General features: G+C 49.3%; 1 protein-coding gene across 1 annotated transcript in view; it reads left to right on the top strand.

The window, feature by feature from the left end:
* Positions 1–21579, top strand: part of LOC103558188 (contactin-associated protein-like 4) — a 169747-nt gene that overhangs the window by 54563 nt on the left and 93605 nt on the right. Inside the window, exon 3 of the mRNA XM_070620323.1 lies at positions 7618–7811. Coding sequence (XP_070476424.1) covers positions 7618–7811 — 194 coding nt within the window. The remainder of the gene's footprint in view (positions 1–7617; positions 7812–21579) is intronic.

Raw genomic sequence — 21579 nt, 5'->3', positions numbered from 1 at the left:
TCTTATGCACGTGGTTTTCAGAGCAGGAAAGTGCCCGCCCCCTGAAGAAGAATTGTTTTTCACTTTCTGTTCTTTTTGTGTTTTCCTCCCAGAAGTGTGGTAAGTTATACACACACACACACATATATATTCTGAAAACGTGAAGTGAATCCTGAAATCCCACAGTTCATTCATACCTCGCTGGCTGCTGTTGTTGCTGTTAAGAAATCTGAGCTCTCGGAAATACTTGGCTTCCCTTAACAAGCTGGGCAGGGCTGAAACGAAATTCCCCAGAGTGAAATGTCATCGCTGCCTCAGAGAGAGAAGAGCAGTGAATCTGAAGACAGAGGCTCTCCCAGAACCGCAGTGGTTTGATTGGAGCGCAGGACCGTCCTCCGCGGCTCCCTTCCTCACATGTCTCAGGGACTTGATGAGTCTGCTGTGAAACAAGAAGTAATTAGTGAGAAGGAAAAAGGCACAGCCTGATGACCGACATGTGAAACGACGCAATTATCCCAGAAGGAAACTTCCTCCTGACAGTTTCGATGAAGCTGTTTGTGTGAAATGCAGATCACCAAAGAGGCCTGTCTGTGTACTGACGTCTGGAAACTTCACCTTCTTGCTTTTGCATCCTCGGAGAGCCTGCTGCCCATGCTTCTTAAGTCCCAAAGTTCCCTATGTAATCACCCCCTTGGCACAGTCGACATGTAACACGGGACCCGGGAGAGCTCCTGCCTTCCACGTGTGACCCCACAGCACACGTCAGGCCTCTGGTCAGGGAGAGAAGAAATGCATTAGCAGCTTCTCAGGTTGGAGGACTGCTGCATCCCCTCTAACTTCTCCCTACACACCTATCGTGTCAGACCAGGCTCAGGCACGCAGACACCCAGAGAGAGCACCAGACGGAATCACGACTACAAAGGCGTTCTGGCCCCGCTGTTTATAACCAGTTTGCAGTGAGTAACTGCTCCATTATCTGAATCACTCTGCGTGAAACTCACCACCGGGGCTGACAGAAGTATAATTTCAAAGTGGAGTAAAAAGTGAAAAGGAAAAAAAAAGAGCTGAACTAATGTGGTCAAATAAACTTTAAAGTATTTTTTCTTAATAACGACCACTAACTGCAGGATGTTGGTCAAACTTACTCAGTCTCTGAACCTCCATCTATCTTCTCATCTGTAAAGGGAGATGATAAGCAACTCCCTCTAGGTTTTTTTTTTTATAAGTTAATCATTTCCAGTGAACATTGCAGTGGTGTTGAGCACATTCACAACGATGTGTAACTGCCACCTCCATCCAGTTCCAAATCTCTTTCATCACAACCCAAAGGAAACTCCTTACCATCAGCAGGGTCTCCTCAGGCCCCCCTCCCTCCACCCTGGTACCCACCAATCTGCTTTCTGTCTGTGTGGATTTACCTATTCTACATGTTTCATATTAAAAAAATACTATGATGTGCGACCTTCCAGTCTGGTCCATCCGTGTGGTGGCGTGAATCGGTCCTCGTCCCTTGTCACAGCGGAGTCACACCCATTGTGTGGGTGCCCTACAGTTTGTTTATCCATTCGGCAGTTGATGGACACGTGGATCGATTCTTCTTTTCAGCTCTTGCGAGTAACCGCTGTGAACATCCACATACAAGTATTTGTTTAAGAACCTGCTTTTTAATTCTTTGGGCTGTATACCTAGGAGTGGAATTGCTAGGTCACGAGGTAATTTTACTTTAACTTTCTGAGAAGCCATTCTAGATACATTTAAGATTTAAGTAAGATGGTGTACCTGGAAACAGCTGGTGGAATCCTTAGCATGTAATGGAGGCTCACCTTCCTTAACTAATTGAAAAATATCTAACACAATTTTAGCTGCTCCTTCCAACTCTTTTTTAAAAATTAAATGTGTTGATTTTTATTGAGGTAATGTTGGTTTATAAGATTCCATAAATTTCAGGTGCACCTCATTATATTTCAGTTTCTGTGTAGATTACATCATGTTCATCTCCTAAAGACTAATTACAATCCATCACCATACACGTGTGCCTGGTCACCCTTTCCACCCTCCCCACTCCACCCTGATACCCACCAATCTAATTTCTGTATCTATGTGTCTGTTTGTTGTTGTTTTTATCTTCCACGTATGAGTGAAATCATACGATATTTGACTTTCTCTGTCTGACTTATTTCACTTTGCATAATACCCTCAAAGTCCATCCATGTTGTCACAAATGGCCAGACTTCATCTTTTCTTTATAGCTGAGTAGTGTTCCATTGTGTATACACACCACATCTTCTTTATCCATTTGTCCCTTTTTGGGCACTTCAGTTATTTTCAAGTCTTGACTATTGTGAATAATGCTGTGAATGAACACAGAGGTGCAAATATCTTTAAGCTTCGTACCTTAAGATTACTCCCGGGTGTGAGGTGCCGTGGCTAGAATGGGGCTTTTTTCTCTCCAGAAAGGAATTTCTGCCTCTTCCACCTCAGTCAGCACTGTCCCTTGTTGTGGGGGTTCTTTCTATCCAGTTTCCAGCACTTTCTCAGGAGTAATTGTTCTCAGCGTAGTTGTAGGTTTGTTGTGTCCACGGGAGGAGGTGAGTTCAGACTCCTCCTATGCTGTCATCTTCCCGGCATTCTCTTTCGGACTCTTGTAGACTGAAAATGGCCAGTAACAGATAAAAGAGCTACTGTGTCTGTGAAGATTTAGGGATTTGTAAAAAGTGCAAAAGTGGACACACACCCTGTGTACTCACTGCCTTGCTCAGAGTCACTATAACTCCTTTATCGTCTGCAAAGACAGCAACTGCTATGCCCCAAGCATCTTCTGTGTGTCAGCGAAACTGCTACAGAGTCAACACGCTGTCCTACCCAACCTTCGCCATTGTTGCGGAGTCACAGAACACATCCCCAAAATGTGCCTCTTTGGCATGAGGATGACTTTGATCTGATTATTTTAAGAATCAGCAGATGCAGGAGAAGCTCTGAAAACAGAGTAGAAATTGCCCTTTTGTAAGATAACTTTGCATCCATAAAGGAAATCGGCATTTGCAGAGGTGTCTCCCTGTCTGCACTAGGAAGAGGAGGATGGTGAATCCACCAGACCCTCCTCAGTGGAGACGGCAGGGGCCTGAACCTGCTCCACAACCCACCTGTGGCCTGCTCCCTCCGGTCCCCCCAGAACTGCCCCCACAGCGTGTTCTCTTTTATCTTTAGAGAAGGCAGCATTTGAGCTGGTGGTTTAGGCCACCTGGGGAGTTCCTCATTTCCCCCGGGTCTCTGCCATGTGTACTCCAGCTACACGTCAGTAACTTCTGTTTGCTTTTCTCATGTTAATCCTTTTATTACAAGTGTCTCAGAAAGGTGGAGGGAAATTATTTTCCTCCCCTACATTGTACTATCTGTTCTTAAGGCTCCTATGGTCGAGGACAAGGATTTCATCACTACATGGGACTTCACACAATCCAGGGGGTGAACCACACGTGCCGGGAGCTCAGGCCAGGTGGTGTCTGAGCGGGATCATGGGGGCCTCTGGGGTTTGAGGGCAGCCAAGCAGGGAGGGTAGATGGATGTGACTTCTGAGAGCTGTCCAGGCTTCCCAGGGCAGGCCCCACTGGGCCCCATGATGGTAATTTTTTAAGTGTCAAAGATGAATTATAATATCTTATTTGTGTAGATCTTACAGCATCATTTTTACATTTAGTAAAAAACAGAGTGTTTTACTAGCAGTTATCTGTGAGAAGACCACTATTTCCCCATTTTTAAACACAACAGCAATGCAGACTTGGCCATGTTATCATGGGGAGTGAGGGCATTAGCATGGGCCTGTCTCCTGGGAAGCCTCAGTTTCCCTATTTTCGCTATGCCTGGTTGACTTTCGTATCTGCTCATGGTTGCCTTGTGTAACGGTGGTGGGTCAATCCGTCCTGCCAGCCTAGAGTTCTTAGCATCTCTCTCCCTTATCGTCCTGCACTTTTAGACGTCTTGTTTTGAACTAAGTATAGACTACAGAATGGTTTTGAAAAAAGTAGGCAGAGGCTCCTCCAGTATCCTTCACCCCACTGCTAACATCTTACTCAACGGTCAAGGTCAGGAAGGGACACCGGTACAATAGTGCAGACCCAACAGCTGAGCCTGGTGCATTTGCAACAGTTCCTTCACCATCCTTTCTCTGTTCCAAGAGGCTACCCTGGACCCCAAGGTGCATTTACTAGTTATTCCTCTGTAGGCACCTTCAGTCCCTGGCAATTCCTCAGTCTCCCATCTTTTGTGACTGTCATACTTTTTTGCAAGCCCTGGTCAGGTATTTTGTAGAAACTTCCTCTGTTTGAATGTGTACAGTATTTTCTCTTGACTGGAATGAGGTTATAAATTTTTGGCAAGAGCACCTTAGAAATGCCGTCATGTCCTTTCCATGTGTCCTATCAGGGGCCATGATGTGGATTTGTGTGCCAATGCTGATGTCAACCTGGATCTCTTGTTAGTGACAAGCCACTTGGGGGAGACACTTTGAGACATGAAAATGTGGTTTCTCCTCAAAGTTTCACCCACCAGCCTGAGCATCCATCCCTGGGCCTCACCTTCAGTTCTCATGACTGTGGTATGTGCCTAAGGCGATTCTCTCTTTACTGATGCACCAGTGGGCATTCTCCTGTCAGGAGGAGCTGCCCCTTCCCCCAAAGTGTGCATTTATCTGATTATTCATTTGTTTATATCAGCATGGATTCATGGATATTCATGCTATTCTGTGGCATGAAATCTGCTTTTTAATCTTTCTGCTTCGACTGTCCCAGGGTTGGCCAACCTTCAGATTGGCTCCTGTGTTCTTCTGAGAAGGCTCCCCTCTACTTGAGCCCTTCCTTACTTTTTGGCCCTCAAGACATTCTAAGCCCATTTTGCATTTTCAGTGGAATCAACCACTTCTCCAGGGACCCCAGGATCGTTCTGTTGGCGACAGTGTTGGGTGTGCTCATTGTTACTGAGTGCCATGGCTTCAAGGCCTCCCAGCAGACAGATGTGGGAAATATAAGCATAAAAGTAAGCCATGAGGACACATACGTAACTGTATTTCTGTGTCTACCCATATTTGCATTAAAACCAAGATGTATGCTGAGCCTTCTGATTCCAACCCCACACCAGGGTTCATTTCTCCTTTCCTCATTCCTTATTTAGAAGAGTGAGTCCTTCCTCTAAGGATGAGAAAGCTGGCTTTCACTGCCTATAATACATTGACTTACTGGTCACTATGCAATTTATTCTTTTTTTAAATTAATAGACTACTTTTAGATCAGTTCAGTTTGCTGTGAAATTGGGCAGAAAGTACAGAGTTCCCATTTACCCCCTCCAACTCCCCCCACCATGTACACACACATGCAGAGTTTCCCCTATTATTAACATCGTGCATCAGTGTGATACATCTGCTATAATTCATGACCAATATTGAGGTATTATTATTAACTAGAGTCCATAGTTTACATTAGGGTTCACTCTTGGGTTTTGGCAAGTGCATGATCTCACACATCCACCGTGACAGTATCACACACAAGAGTCACTGTCCTAAAAACCCTCAGTGCTCCATGTATTGATCCCGCCCTCCTCAGCCTTGGCCGACACTGATCTTTTTACTGTCTCCACCATTTTCCCTTCTCGAGAATGTCACATAGTTGGAATCACACAGTCTGTAGCCTTTTCAGATTGCTTTCTATCACTTAGCCATATGCATTTAAGTCTTCTCTATATTTTTTCATGGCTTGACAGCTCGTTTATTTTTAGCACTGAATAATATTCCATTGTCTGGATGGACCACAGTTTATTTATCCATTCACCTGGTGAAGGACATCGTGGTTGCTTCCAAATTTTGGTAATTATGAACAAAGCTGCTATAAACATCCGTGTGCAGCTTTTTGTGTGGACATCAGTTTTCAATTCCTTTGAGCAAATACCAGGGAGCACGATCGCTCAATCCTATGGTAAGAGTATGTTTCGTTTTGTAAAAACAGCCAAACTGTCTTCCAAAGTGGCTGTAGCATCCAGCATTCCCACCAGCGATGGACGAGCGCCCCTGTTGCCCCAGCGTTTGGTGGTGTCAGTGTTCCAGATTTTGGCCATCCTAATAGGTTTGAAGGTATTTATTCCTTATTTTAAAGACAGTTTTGTCTTTTCCTTCCATTTCTTTCCTGAACTCAATCCATTTCTCTTATTACTTGATTTTTTGGTCCATTTCTGTTCTTAGTTTTGAACTTCTGATTCAAGGTGGTATTTCCGACCCTCAAAGGCTTGTTCGAGGACAGCTTATTTTTCGTGGAGTTCCTTTCACTCCATGATTGTTTTTAGGACGTAGGGATTTTCCTCAATTAATATTTGTGAATATTTGTTTCCTGATTTTCTGCAATAATTCTGTAAGGGTTTTACCATCCTCTCACTCAGTTTGGTGTATTGGACACTGTGTGGATTCTGAGCTTAATGGCGCCCAGTCCTGTCAGCCAGCAACGTGCAGGCTGCGTAGTGGTTGCTGTTCTGTCCTTCTTTCTCTTTCTTTCCTTCCTGCTTTCTCCCTTTCTTCCTTCCTTCCTCTCTCTCTCCCTTTCTTTCTTCCTTCCTTCATTCCCTCCTTTCTTCCTTCCTTTCTCTCTCTGTCTCTCTTTCTTTCTTACTTTTGCGTTGGAAGGGGGTTGTAAACCCTCAGGTGCTGTGGTTCTCTGCTGTCTTGCTGGCTTTACACTTCCCTCTCCATTCCCGTTGTCACTTTTATCTCCAAGAAGCGCTGTGCTCAGAAGACTGGCTTTGAGTCACACCTGCTCCTTTGAGCCTGGGTCTGGCCCTAATGGTGTGAGCCTGAGGTGAGCTCCACTTCCCAGTCTCTCCCCTGCCCCTCCCCTGGCCTCTGTGTCATCCCCACAGGTTCCCGCTCTGTCCCCTAGAGTCTCTGCTCAGGGCTGGGGTCTCAAGGAGTACTGGGCTCCACGCTCTCTTGCCGTTCTTCCTCCTCTTGTCCTCAGTCGCTTTGTCATCTATCTGTTCTCCGTCTGCAGGAGCCTGAGGTGCAGTCTGTTCTGTGAGACACCCCCCTCACTGCCCTGCAAGGCATTTCCCATGATTCCTTCTGCCATCACCCCCCCATGGGACTCACCTGCAGGACCACCCCCCAGTGAGTTCCTGAGCCTGCTACAGATGCCTTGATTTTCGTTTCTCCCAAGTCTGGGAACTCCTTGCCACAGAACAGGGTCCTAGCATCCTTGCATGCCCGGGGCTGAACATGGACATCAGAGGTGGGGCGTCCCTGATAGATGTAGACTCCACTGTAAGTTAGCTGCACCTCCAGACATCCTATAAGGTGTTGAAGGCTCGATGATAAGCAGCCAGCACAATGGCCAAGGAAACACTGTTGTTCTCTGGGGTTCTCTGCTGGAGTGTGCACCCATCACGTGCAGCAGCTGGACCCTCAGTGGACACCTGACCTCCAGTGTGAGGAGGTCACATGACTCAGGGGTGCACAGATGATTCAGGTCAGTCATTCATTACTCGATGAATACAATCATGGGGCATTTATTATAGGTTTGGAAATGCACACATTCTCACCCAGGTCTCTCCTCCTTCCAGACAAATTCTAACGTTTACTCCTCTTCCTGTGTCCTCTTCCACAACAAGGAGCCGGGGGCTGGACGCCGCTCGTGTCAGACAAGAACCAGTGGCTGCAGATCGACCTTGGAGAGAGGGTGGAGGTCACCGCAGTGGCCACCCAGGGCGGGTACGGGAGCTCCGACTGGGTGACCAGCTACCTCCTGATGTTCAGCGACAGCGGCAGGAACTGGAAGCAGTACCGGAGAGAGGAAGGCGTCTCGGTAAGTACGTCCCCTTTACGTGACACAACTTGGGGCCGACTTAGGGTGACTCCTCCCGCAGTCACAAAGCTCTCAAATCCACCAGAGAAACAGAACCTGCAGAATTGCTTTGCCAAGGTTTTTGTGCATTTTCAGATGCATGAACATGCATAATTTAGTAAGTATCTAAATGTGAAATCGTTTTATAGCATACTGGAAAAATTGAAGAAAAAGTCCTTTTGTTTCCATTGAGGGTGTGGATGGCGCCGTGTGTAACATGCTGTGTGCAACAGCGTGGGGGCTGCACTGTCTCCGTGTCGTTTCACACCCACACAGGGGCCATTGTCTTCACTCCTTCTTTGATCCGAGGTTTCTGAAGGGCACGCATGGCCGACCTCCGTTCCTGGCATGTGCCGAAACGCAGAAATTGCCGCACGCGGTCTGCGGGGTCTGTCCTGCAGTCTGTGGCCACGTTCAGCGAGTCTTTGGGTAAAGACTTTGATGGGATTCAGTGACCTTGTGTCTCTGAACACCAGGGCTTCTTTGGGACAAATTGTCTTTGTTTGGTTAACTTTTGTGACTTTTAGGAAGTTATGTATTTTACCACATCTCTTTCATTACAGAATCATTGAAGTAACTTTGCTAACCTTTGTTCAACCTTACCGAGCTCTGACAATGGTTTAAAATGTTGGGTTTTGTGGTCGGAGTGTGGGCCGATAAAGGAGAGACCATACAGAGGCAGGTTATTGAAAGGCGGTGGTGATGACAAAGTCACAGGTGACTGGAAACGAGTGTGGAAGGAGGAAGCTTGAAGGAGGATTTCAGGTGGAAGACATCATTCTTTTCTGATGTAAAATGACATAAAAAGGTTAGTTTGGGTTTGCACCCACAAGTACCGTGTCACAGCCAGATAACCCTTGATTTCTTTGTTATGAGCTGTTGTGACTGACGGGGTGGGGGGTGCAGGAAGTAACCACCAGTGACAAGCAGACGGCGAGGGAATCCGAGAGGGGCTTTCTCTCTGGAGTATCCACGTCCTTTCCTGAACCTCCCAGCACCCGGGTCTGCACCATCAGCTCCTGCGGGCGTCGCCTGGGTCTCCTCACCCTTGTTGTAGGGTAAGGAGCCCAAGAACCCCCCAGACTCAGAGACGTGAGCCAGGAGGCAGCAGCCCCACCTGCCAGGAAGTTGGTGCCGTATCACCTGATTCTTGTTCCAGACCAGGTGTTAGCTTCAACATGGTTGATTCCCATGTAAGGCACGTTAACAATTATATTGGTTAAGATTGATGCTGTTGACCCAATTTTTAAAAAGAGGAAGAAGGTGGAGAAACTGTGAGAATTTTTATTTTCCTGTTAACCAGCTTAGGCATCATCTCCTTGTTGCTTATTCTCAGGGGAAATAGAGCTGTGACTGACCCGAACAGTGGAAACAGGTGTGGGTGTTACTACACAACCCTATTGCTTGTGCGGAGGAGGAAAATAAGTTCCCCGTACCCTTCTGAGTTCTTGGCTGAGAATCCTGTAGGAAAAGAGATGAGCAAGAGAAGAACAGACACAAGTCTGTGGACATGTGTGTCTCATGTACACACGAGAGGTGCCCAGGGAAAACGAGGAACTCCTTGAGGAGGCTTAGAATTTGGGCTTAAAAACCAACTTAATAGGGAAGGAGGGGGACATGGCCTCTCATTTTTAGGGAAGATGACTCAGGAGAACAGATGGGGGGGACAGTTTGTGACAGAGTCTGGGTGTGGTGTCCACTTCTGGTCACCTCTCCTGTGACAAGAGTCCATCTTACAGGTTGGTGACATTCCCAGGGAGGGAGTTGGTGACACTGGAGTTCCTTTTGGAGGACCTGTCATTAGGCAGATGAGAGGGGTTCAGAGGAAGCCTTTCCCTGCATTTGCTGTTTTTCAAGTGTCTACAACTCAAAATAGTCAACGTACTGAGGCGGCAGGTTTTGGGGTGCTGTGTCCTGAACTCTACAGTCATGTTTTGGGGCAGCGTGTCTCCAACTTCTGCAATCATGTTTGGGGTAGCGTGTCCTGAACTCCTGCCATCGTATTTGGGGTAGTATGTCCTAAACTCCTGCAGTCATGTTTGGGGTGACATATTCTGCAGCCTTCATTCCCAGGAGACTTCAGATTGCATCATAATTGTTGGCTTTCTCACTTCTTTCCAACTCTTACTGCATAAGCCCCTTTAACATAAAGGATGTCTTTTATTCATCACTTTATTTATTTTTGGCATGCTTTCATTGTGTTAAAGATACATAATGTGAAATTGACCATTTTATTCATTTTAAATGTACAATTCGGAGCCATTAGGTACATTCACATTGTTGTGCAGCCATCACCACCAACATCTCCAGAATATTTTCATCTTTCCCAACTGAAACTCTGTCCCCATTAAACACTAACTCCCCAGCCCCCAGCGCCCACCATCCTCCTTTCTGTCTCTGTGCACCTGACTCCTCTGGGGACCTCAGAGAACTGGGATCATGCAGTATTTGCCTTTCTGTGTCTGACTTAGTTCACTTCAGCATCCTGTCCTCCAGGTTCTTCCATGTGGTAGCCTATGTCAGAATTCCCTTCCTTTTTATGGCTGCATACTATTCCATCGTATGTATAAACCACATTTTGTTTATCTTTCATCCATCTATAGATACTTGAGTTCTTTCCACCTTTCGGCTGTTGTCAATAATGCTGCTGTGAACATGGGTGTACAAATGTCTCGTGGAGATCCTGCTTTCCTTTCTTTCCCCAGAAGTGGAATTGCTGTATCATATGGTAATTTTGTGTTTAGTTTTTGAGGAGGAACCAGACAGCTTTCCATAGCAGCTGCACCGGTTTACATTCCCACCAGCAGCACCCACGGATTCCACTTTGTCTACCTCTGTGCCAACTTTATTTCATTTTATTTTTTGTAAAGCAGCCATCCTACTGGGTGTCAGGTGGCATCTCACTGGGGTTTCGATTTGCGTTCCCTGATGAGCAGTGATGTTGAGCATCTTTCCATGTGTTTATTGGGCATTTGTACATCTTCTTTAAGAAATGTCTATTCAAGTCCTTGCCCATTTTGTAATCTTGTTGTTTTATTGTTGAGTTATAGGAGTTTGTAATGTATACTAGACATTGACCCCTTATCAGATATATGATTTGGGAATTTTTCTCCCATTCTGTGGGCTGCCTTTTCACTCTGTTGAGAGTGTCCTTTAATGCACAAAAGTTTTTCATTTTGATGTAGTCGATTTCATCTACTTTTTTTGTCTTGTTTTATTTATTTTCAAACAGGATGTTAACAGGTGACACTGGAATAGCTTACCCTAAAGTAGTTTCAGCTGAGCTATAATTACCATTTACATCCTAATCTAGATGTTTCTCCTTTTTAATTTTCTTTTAACCAGAGCTGTTTTTACTTTCAAAGAAATAAAATCTCACTAGGTTGATAATTACTAGTTTTACCCTGTTGTCCTCACTTGAAATAAAACCGGCTGATCCTGGTGTCTCCAGCACCGTCATTCATAGTTAGCTCCTTTATGGTGAACTGGCATTTTATTAGAACTTCTGCCTTTTCCATAGGCATTTAGGCATTCGTTTTAGATTGGAATTGTAAAAGTCAGAATTAACTATTTACTTGCATCACCAAAAATATTAACACCGTTGTTAATGAAAATAACATACTCACCATTAGCTGCATCAGCGTGTTTGTAGCCCTCTGACTTTTGAAATCGCCTTCAGTGTCTCTGCCTGTGACGTGGGGATTCCTAGTTTAGTCCAAGAGTGTTTCACAGGGGCTCAGGGGGCCTGGGGGTTTGCTGGGGGCACGTCTGCTGCCTCCCGTAGACTTCATCCTCAGGCTCCTCAGGATGGGAGGCCCCCGCCCACCCCGTTTCCCGTGGGCAGAGTCAGCAGGGGCAGCAGCTCTGTCCCCTTGCAGCCTCATGGGGGCATGCTGTGTGCACAGCCCCCCACCTCGCACCCCATCTCCCCTCACAGCAGGGCCCACAGGCTCCTTCCACATGCCGCCCCCGCCCTCCATCCTGGTGCGTTTTCAGGTGTCTGTCATCCTTGCTCACTGTGCTCGCCATTAGTACTGACCTCCAGGGACTGGCTGATGAAAACAAAAGGAAAGGAAAACTGTCCTTTGTACCAACTCTATGCTCAGTGCGCCTCACTGGTCATTTGTCCAGATGACGGGCTTGTCTGAGAATGCCCTGGATTTGTCAGGAAAAGCGAGAAAAGGAAAAGAATCGAGAGACAGGCTTAAAGCCCCTGGAGTTATGAAGGCTGTGGTCAAGAGAAAAGGCCCATTTTTACTGCAGTTGTGGCATCTGGACGCTTCCTGAATAATCAGTATTATATTCAGGGGACAGGTGACTCTCCAGGGAGGTATGATCTCACTCAATGCTGTTTTAAGTGTGGTTTGGAACGGTCCCCATGTCCAGTCAGGTCTGAAGGGTGGACACCACAGATGCCGGGCAGGGGGACACGGATATTCCACCACCTGTGTAGCTTCCCGGGGGTGCCTGGTGCCACGATGTAGGAGTTTTAACTCCACACTGGGGTCGGTGCTGGGGTAATGGAGGTTTCAAGGTCAAGTTTAACAGTTCTAGAGTTCAACAGTTCTCGAAAAGTGTGCAGGGGCCATGTGAAGGAGCTCGGGGCCCGTGGACCACGGAAAGAAGACTGGCCCACAGGCGGTGGGTCAGCGGCCTGGGCGGTTCCTCCTCACAGGGCATCTGCACCAGTTTACTATGTTGCACGTGTCCACAAACCAGCAGCTCAAGCAGCACCCACACTTACGATCTCAGCTCTGTGGGTCAGAAGTCAGCGTGGCCTGGCTGGCTCTCCGTCTGGTGTGTCATGGGCCACAGTCAAGGTGTCGGCTGAGCTGGGCTCTCACCTGCAGGCTCTGGGGGACCGTCGCTTTCTTCCTGGTGGCAGATCTGGTGGGACTGAGGTCCCTGTGTCCTTGCTAGCTCCTGGGGCTCATCCATCTTCAACCCAGGGATGGCACCAAAGATCCTCCTTGGGCTCCGAATCTTTCCTTCTCTGACTCCTGGATCCCGATTTAGAGGCACATGTCATAGGTTAGGCCCTCTTCTCAGGTCAGTGGCGTCCTGCAACTTAGCCTAAAGGAGAGGGTCCCTCACGTCCTCCGTCCCAGGATTGCACAGGGCCTGTGCATTGGGGCGGGGAACTGAGGGTCATCGGAAAATTCTGCCTGTCACACACTCTACTGCTCCTGTGGGAACTGCCGATTGCCCACCTGCAAGGAATATGGTGAGAGTCCCGGACGCTGTCCTTGGAGCCCTGGTCTTAAAGCCAGGCTCATCCTGTGAGGTGGGGCTGGGCGCCTGCTCAGGTGAGGGAGCCATGGGGACGCACAGCCGCCAGCTCAGAGAGGATGGGGTCTTAGTGGTGCCCCCATGGGTGGGTGGATGCTGACACCCGTGGACTCTCCCCCTTGGCTGGGAGCGTCTGAGCACAGGCCGCCTGTGCTCCCAGCACACGGCTCTGTGATAACCCTCGGGGCCCAGCGGTGCCTGAGCAGGTGGCTGGCCTTCCCTCCAAGTGGCCATGACCGCAGTGGTCCTCACAGATGGCCACATCTTCAGGGCCCTCTGGGTCTCTACGGTGCTCTGTGGTCCTTGAGTCCTGCCCTGTCTCCATCATCTCAGCTGTCCTAACAAACAGCACAGGCAGCAGCCACCCAGCAGGCGCGTTGCTCACAGCCTGGAGACCGGGCGTCCGAGATTGGAGGTGAGGAGCTTTGGTTTCTGATCACGGAGGCCCCATGCTCAGGACCTCAGTCGCCTTAATCTCCTCCTCGAAGCTCCATCTCCAAATGCAGTCCCTCGAATCAGGGCTCCCACGCGTGAACTCTGGGGACACCGTTCAGCCCGCAGCAGCCCTGTGCAGTTTGTGCCCCGTTCTCTCCTCCTTTCTTATTTCTCCCATTTTTCTCTGTTTCTCTCCTTCTGTTACCATCCTCCCCACGCTCATGCCTCGGGGCCGTCCATTCCCTGTGCTGACCCCACTGCCCCCCGTGGGCAGAAACTTGTCCCGACGGGGACACAGAAACCCCTCTGGGTATTTCTGAGAGGGCCAAGCGTGGAATCGACAGTAAAATTTAGGAGATGATGGAGGAGTGAAAGGAGAAGTGTTAAGGGAGATTAGGAAGTGAGGGAGCCAACACCAACCCCCAACCCCAAAAGGAAAAGCACTTCTGCGCCCCCCATCACAGCCGGTCACAGGGCGGGGGCCACCACTGGAGGCTGCAGTCTGGACCCAGGGCCATGGTCAGCAGCACCGGCCCGGAGAGCCACAGAAGCTGAGGAAACTCATCTCCTGCCTCTGCCCCCGACAGCCTGGCAGAGCCTGCAGACAGGACCGTCCAGGCCAGGTGGTGGGTCTGCGGACGTCCTGCCTGGGGAGAAGGAGGGCTCCTGAGCCCTCTTGGTGCCACTCCCTCTCCCAGAAAACTAACTACCCAGCTAGTTGGTCAGTTAGTTCTGGTGGGAAGCCCTCTCTCCCCAGCCTGGTGCACATGGCGAAGGGACGCGGTAGAGACGAGCTCAGATCGGTCAGATTCCCAGGCGCACAGTCAGCCCCTCAGACGTGGACAGATGGACAAGGGAGGATGGGCGAGGACGGGCAGGGCTGGGGCCTTGCCATCAGCCCCATTCCCCTCCCTCCTTCTCTCCCTGTGCTGGCCTCTCCCTCCTGCTTTCACCTCGAGTATCCGTCACTCCCCTTGCCTCCCATCCCCTACAAGAGGCCGGCCCCAGACACGGCCAAAGGACAGTCCTGTCTCGTGTCAGCTGGTGCTCAGGGTACAAAGATCCAGTTGGTGAATCCTCTGCAGACTTTACTTTGGGGACGACTTCTAACTATTAGAAAGAAAATTCCTCCTTTTGGCTCCACCTGCATCGGAGGTAGCTCACCTGCCCAGGTGTCCTGAGAGCTGGACAGGCCAGGCCGGGGGAATGCCCTGCTGTCCTGAGAGCTGGACAGGCCAGGCCAGGGAAGCCCTGCTTCTTCCCCCACTTTCATAGACAGAGCCCCAGGAGGTGGGCCCGTGAGGACCAACTGCACTTTCCGCAGAAATAATGGGAGCTGCGCTGTCCTCGTTAGGAACCATTAGAACTCAAATTTAAAGGTCACGTGGATGTATGTGAACTTGAGGTGTGAGCTGTTCAGGATTCGATGACAACTTAAAATTTAGGAAGGTTTTTCCTGAGGTGCAAGATCTTTATGTGACACATACACCCGTCTATAACATTCTGGGAAAACATATTTGAGAAGAATGAAGAGGAAATTAATTAAAGTAAGTTTAAGTTTTAACATAAAACCAGTGTTCCACTTAATAGACACTTTTCTTTCTGCCTTCAAGAATCATGTGCCGGCAGGCATTCAGGATGGAATTCAGCAGAATTAGGGAATCATTTGCAGCCATAGATCTCTTGGACATCTTCCAAATAGAAGCAGGAAAATAAAATGGAAAGAGGAGGCATCTCGAGACAGGTCTCAGTTACACGGCAGTGAAAGAACCACGCAGCTTCCTGAGGAAGCAGAACAGGCAGCTAGCGCGTGTTAACACAGAGAGACGGTGGGGGCGTGTGGGGTGGACGGGAGGCTTCCGGCCACAGCTGGAATCTTTGTTTAACCTTTGGAAGATCTGCAGGACTTACAGAGAAGGTCGGAGTCGGTTCAATCCAGTCTTGTTTGTCTTTTCTTCTGTTTGCTCGAAATATCCCAAAATCTAAGTGATCATAATGAAGACATCCTGGATGCACTTTTAAGAGGAGTTAATAGGAACAGGAGGATTGAGTGGCCTCATGTGTTTGTTTTAGGACAGATAGTGAAACTGAGTGGGACCAACTTCAGTTAATTTAAAACTGCATAAAGGCTAATTGATCCCGACCCACGCTGGCTTTGGAGGTTCTGATGGGCAGTTCACACGTGGGTTCCATCAGGACAGACCCTGAGTCATCAGCAGAGCCATCGTGGCTGCTTGTGCACAATGAGGGCATCAGCATGACCTCAGGGTTGATGGTGTCAGAGCCAAAATTGCCCCAGACAAAGTGGAAAGGCCAGGGAGACCTTGCAATGGGAGAGAGAGAGACCAGACGCAGACTGAACTCTGCTCCGAGGAAGCAAAGGGCGGGGGAGGCTTTGGTGCTGGGACCCCCGTGGCCTTATCCAGAGGAACAGGCAACTTCTCACGTCTCCGAGACAGCAGTGGGTTTGCAGCGTGGAGACAGGCGCCCCCTGAAGTCAGGCTCCTGTACCCCTGCAGAAACTGGGGGACGGGCACCACCTCCTCGATGATCACGTTTCAAAGGGACAGCTCCCAGGTCCTTGGGAAAGAGGGTCCCGGGTGTGGAACCGGCAGCTCTGAGGCAGCGTCCCTGGAGCATAGCCAGAGAAGGGATGAACCCCGCCAGGCACCCGCCACCTCTGAAGATCTAGGTACAGAGTCACATTGGGATTCTCAACCTGGCTAATGATTTTAAAGAGAAAAACTGAGCGAAAGCCAAAGACTTCAGGTTCCATTTGAGGTGCAACTTGGTGGCTCATATTCCACACAGCCAGAGGTCACTGAAGGAGGCAGCAGGTTCTGTGCTTCCAGGAGGCCCCCTGAGGGGGGCCGTGGTCGCCAGGGTGCAGGGCATGAGGACCGCCCACTTTCCTGACCTTGCCCCCATGCAGGTGAGACCTGGTGTGTCTGTGGCTCTGGGCCCTCCCGTCATCCCTCCCAGCCAGGATTCACTTTGCAGAGCCGGTGTCCCCGGTCACTCGGGATCTTTGGGAGCTGTACCTGCTCTCTATTTTCCCAGGGGGCCCGCTAAGTCTTGCTGGCCATAATCTCTTCAGGAACGAAGCTCTCACACTCCAGGAGGCCGGCTTTTTCTACATCAACCTTCTTCCCTTCGATGTATTTTGGGTGGTGCCATTTCCTTGATATTTTTTTTAGTTGAAATCAAGATGTTGTTCAGACAGACAAACTAGAAAAATATGACACAATTTTTAACAATAATGCAAACACTATGCACTAAAGGATGTTAAAGTTTCCTTGCATTTGTAATTCCGACAAAAAATTAAAACACGTTTTTTTAAAATTCAGAGGTGGCCTAATTTCTGGCTAGATTTCACTGGCTTTTGGCTCAGCCCGGGCCCCCGGAAGGTGGGTCATCACGTCACCTGCATCAGCCAGGTGCCCTGAGCCCCAGGGGTGGGCTATTCTGGGGATAGGCTGCTGGGGCTCAAGTCTAGGGCAGTGGCAGAAAACCCCAGTGCACGGGGAAGTCACAGTAGAGTCACCGGGGGTTCTGAGTACCCGAGGCCCAGGCTGAGCCCCCAGTTGACGTAGGGAACCCCAGAGAGACCTAGGCAGGGCACTCTGCAGCACCTCTGCGGGTGGCGCCTATTTGCAAACCACCTGGAAGCTTCTTAGAAACACAGCGTCTCAGCCCCCCTCTCTTCTGAAGCCTAATCTTCAACCATCAGCTGCCGGGTGATTCTCTGTGCATTTCGGTCTGAGCATCACTCCCCACACGCTGCAGGGCCTGTGCACGAGCTCTGGGGTATGTTCCATCATTTTGAAAGAGTAACACATATCTGTTGTGTCTTATAATAAAATAAAACCTGGGCTTGTGTGTTTATGACATAGAGAGAACTTGGTCCCGAATTAGCTGCAGAAGTTAATTCTACTGCAGAAAGACGTGAGAATATGCCAGACCTGCCTCGTGTATTCAGGACTCTCGTGGGAAAGTCAGGCACGTGGGTGACCCCTTCTTGGGCATCGTGCACCCCCGATGAGTTTGTTTGGAGAATGCAGATGGCGGGGCGGTGACGCACACCCTCGAGGAGGAAGTGCTCTGAGGTTGAAGACATGAGATGCAGGAAGTCCCAGGACACCTGAGCCAGCCACAGACGGACCACACCTGTGGGCCGCCCAGCTCCCTGTGGGCCCGAAAGTTGTTCTCTTCGTGGGAAGAGACCATCTCTGGGACAATAATCGCATGGAGAAACCTTGACAAAGAAAGTGGACACATTCACTTCCACCCCGTAGACACATGTTAAGAATAAGTGGGAAATTAGCTCATCCCAGGCATCTTTTAATAAACTTGAGATGATGACCATTGGAAAGCAGAATTTGGTTATGTTACTAATTAGGTAAGCGGTTCTTACTGAGCCTGTGTTAAAATGATTTTCTTCCCCTTTACAACTCTAAAGGAGAAAATGAGAAGAAAAACTGTCGGTCGTGTGCTATCCAACATTGGTGTTAAAGAGGTTGAAACTCAGAGCCGAGAGAAACAAAGACAGTATGATGGCAGAACATTGATTATGAATCAAGAAGGAAAGACTAATCAACACCCAGTCGGAAAAGGAGGAAAGGTTGTTGTGAAGTGATTCATCAGTAGAAGAATGTAGGATGTTTCTAGAAACGGGAGCCAAGAAGTCAAGCAGACAGCAATACATCTAAAAATCATCTCATTGGAGAAGAGTGCATGCAAGAAGATTAAACACGCGGAGCCCTCCCGCCACCAGCCCCGGCCAGGCGCTGAGCCCCAGAGGAGGGAGCTTCCGGCCCCCCCCAGCGTCCTGTTCTTCGTCTCCTGGCTGAGAACTATCTGCACCTTGAGCCAGCAGCCTGCGAAGCTTCGGGTTGGCTTCCCCCTGGCTCTGAGACCCCCCACGTGTGTCCGTCCCTGTTACCTGAATATTAGACAATTTAACTTAACACAAGATGCAACTTGAGCTCTCTGGTCAGTTGGATGGCCATGCTCAGTCCCCTGTCGCGGGACCACCCCCTGTGGGAGTGGATGGGGCGTGTCTGCTGCCCATGGCGTTGGGCTCGGCCCGTCACTCACTTTGAGAGGGGACGTTGGTGGTGAGCGGCCCTACTACTCCTGTGACCCCCACTTGGTATTTGTTTCTCATGGACCTTCTGTCAACAAGAGAGACTCATCTGAGTGGTAAATGGAATGAGGCAGAAAACCAGGACCTGGCAAGTTGATCTGAGGATGTGAACAGTGAGAATCCGCCCAGTGTGGTTCCCACTCTCTCTCCTCTTCTCTCACTCTCTCTCCCAATCTCTCTCTTTCTTACACAGAATTGTGAGTGTCTGAAAACACCTGATACAGTCTCCAGCTGCTGTTTCTCTATAATGAAGTTTCCCTTTATCGCTGCCCCAGTTCCTGGATGCCTTCGCCCCAAGCCCACCCCCAGGCTTGTCTCCCAGCACAGACATGAGCTGAGGCTCTGAATAGGGGCACAGAGCTGAAGGGGCATGGAGAAAGAGGGGAGGAAGACGAGGCAGAGGAGGGGAATGTGGAGGAGGAGGGGGTATGGGGAGGAGGAGGACGTGGAGGAGGAGGAGTGGGTATGGGGAGGAGGGGGAGGCTGGGTTTCCAGGCCACATGCTCTGTGTCCATAGGTAGCCTGGGTTGGTTTGCACCCTCCTAAGAACACGCCCTGCAGGGACAAGACTCCGGGTGTCAGCAGCCCCACGGGGTCAGCCCACTGGCTGGAGGAAGAGGGAGGGAGGAGGGTTGTTGGGATTGAGTCTCCACGTGCAGCGCACACTGTATGATTTTTCCATGTGTCTATGGTAAGAAACACAGAATCTTCCCGGGTGTGGATGGGTCGCAGGTGCCATGATCTAGAGCAATGCCTGTGAAGGTTGAGTGACTGCTCTGCTCGGTCACCACTGGAACTGGCAGCGATCAGCCCGGGAGGAACAGCTTGTGGTGTATGTTGGATAGAAGATGAAACAACCTATTTTTTTTATGGTGTAGTGATAAGTGGCAGAGAGGTAATCGTGGAGGCCCCACATGAGTTGTTTGAAAGCTGCATAAGTGGGGACACGTCTGTGACTAAGATCTTGTGTGGACGCAGCTGTCGGCTAAGGATCTTGCAAGCAGGACAGAGCCCTGGGGCCGGCTCCTGGGGCCACTGACCACAGAGAGACCCTGGCCCGAGTCCTGAGCCCTGAGTCCATGCTCAGGCTGAGCTTCCCGCTGGCCGGGGGACAGGCTGGCTGCTCCCTCAGTCCCAGATGTCCAGCGGCAGAATGAATCACCGGCCGTGGGGGCGTCCCTCTTCCTTCTGTTTCCTGCGAGGGTCCGATGGCTCACCGGCTCCTACACCAGCTCTGAGATGGACTGTGAGCAATTGCATCTCAGCTCCGAGGAGGGACAGAACGAGCCCGAGGGTGCTGCACTGGGCACCTGACCCAGATCCAACCGAAACCCAGGTGGGTGCTGGCACTTTCTCCTTCCACAAGATGCAGACACATCTGTGAGTTGAGGGGCTGGTCTCCTCACCCAGAGGAACCCCGCCAGGGACACCAGGAACGCAGGTGTCATCCAAACAGGACAGTGCCCACCCAGGTCAGCGCTCTCTCCCTCTCTACTCGAGTATTCAAAACACTAAGAATTGGGCTGGAGTGATCAAATAAAGAGAAGGAACAGAAATCGAGACAGAGCACCCAGGGGTCAGCAGGGTGTGGAGCCCAGACCTCCTGACCAGAGACCACATGGGGCACCGTCACTGGGGAGCGGGGGGCGGATTCTCAGGGAAGCCTTTGCTGGACCGAGGAGACTCAGCCCCCTCACGCACCCACACACTCATGTAGGTATTCTGTTCCCTTTGGGCTGAGGTTTAAACAAAAGGAAAAACAAAGGCACCAAATTTCTAGCTCCAAGAAATGTAGCCAAACGGAAGCCGGGTGAGACGGGTGGGCAAGCCCTGCGGGGAGGGGCTGCTGGCTCCTGCTTGGTCTTCATTCATGGCAGGGCACAGAGGGGACAGCGACTCGCGGCTGAGCCCCAGCTCCCTGCTCCGGGAAGGGGAAGGTTACTCTCATCCACCCATTTCCTGCACGGAGAGATTCGTTTTGAGCTCAGAGTGAAACATAGGGCTGTAGTTATTTTTGTTTTCTAGAATTGCTGAATCAAGACGTCTTTACTTTCTCAGTAAAAAGCCCAACACGGCTTTAGAAACACATTTGTTGAAAATTAGATATTTGATTTGACAGATTCTGAAACATATTTGGTTGAATCCAGACTGATGAACGTTTTCTCTAAATGCAAAAGAGCTTCCATCACTTGTCAGCAAGTGCATATTTTTGCACAAACAAGAGCAGAGCTTCCACGATGAGCTTTCTCTGAGGAGCGGAGCAGGGCGTACGCGGAACCCTTGCTTGAGGGGATGTGATGAGGGGACATCTGCACGCGGCTATTTAGGCATCAGCCATTGTAGCCCAAATTCCACGTGGACACTGACCTCTGAAAAAGGGAACATTCATTCAGAAGTTCTCAAACTTAGGTTTGGAGAAGAATTATCAGAGTTTGTTTGGTAAACAATCATATCTTGCACTTTAGGTATTTGTAAGTAATTCATTTTGTAATAATCGAGGTTTATAACTATTGTCTAGAAAGTATTTTTTAAAGATATGGGCAAGCAAGTCATTTTTAAGATATTTTATTTATTATTTGTATTTTTTGTGTTGTCATAAATATAAGAACTCAGTGTTCTAGAAAATATTAATAGTTCATATATTAACAGACATCAATTTTTCATAGCGTTTATTGCAAGCATGATTATCAGTAACATTCTTCTGTAATACAAAATTCGCAGTCTGGCGATCTGAATCATGAGAGCCACAACACTGCTTGTTATAACCAAGGTCCGGAGCAGGAGCAGAAGGCGCCAGGTGCCCAGCCCGCAGGTGTCGTTTATTGCCAAAGGGTCTTCAGAAACCCTGTCAACCATTTC

Source organism: Equus przewalskii, chromosome 5, assembly GCF_037783145.1.
Source record: "Equus przewalskii isolate Varuska chromosome 5, EquPr2, whole genome shotgun sequence".
In the NCBI taxonomy this organism is placed as follows: Eukaryota; Metazoa; Chordata; class Mammalia; order Perissodactyla; family Equidae; genus Equus; species Equus przewalskii.
The sequence above is the reverse complement of the archived record's forward strand: the minus strand, read 5'-3'. Positions and strand labels throughout refer to the sequence as shown.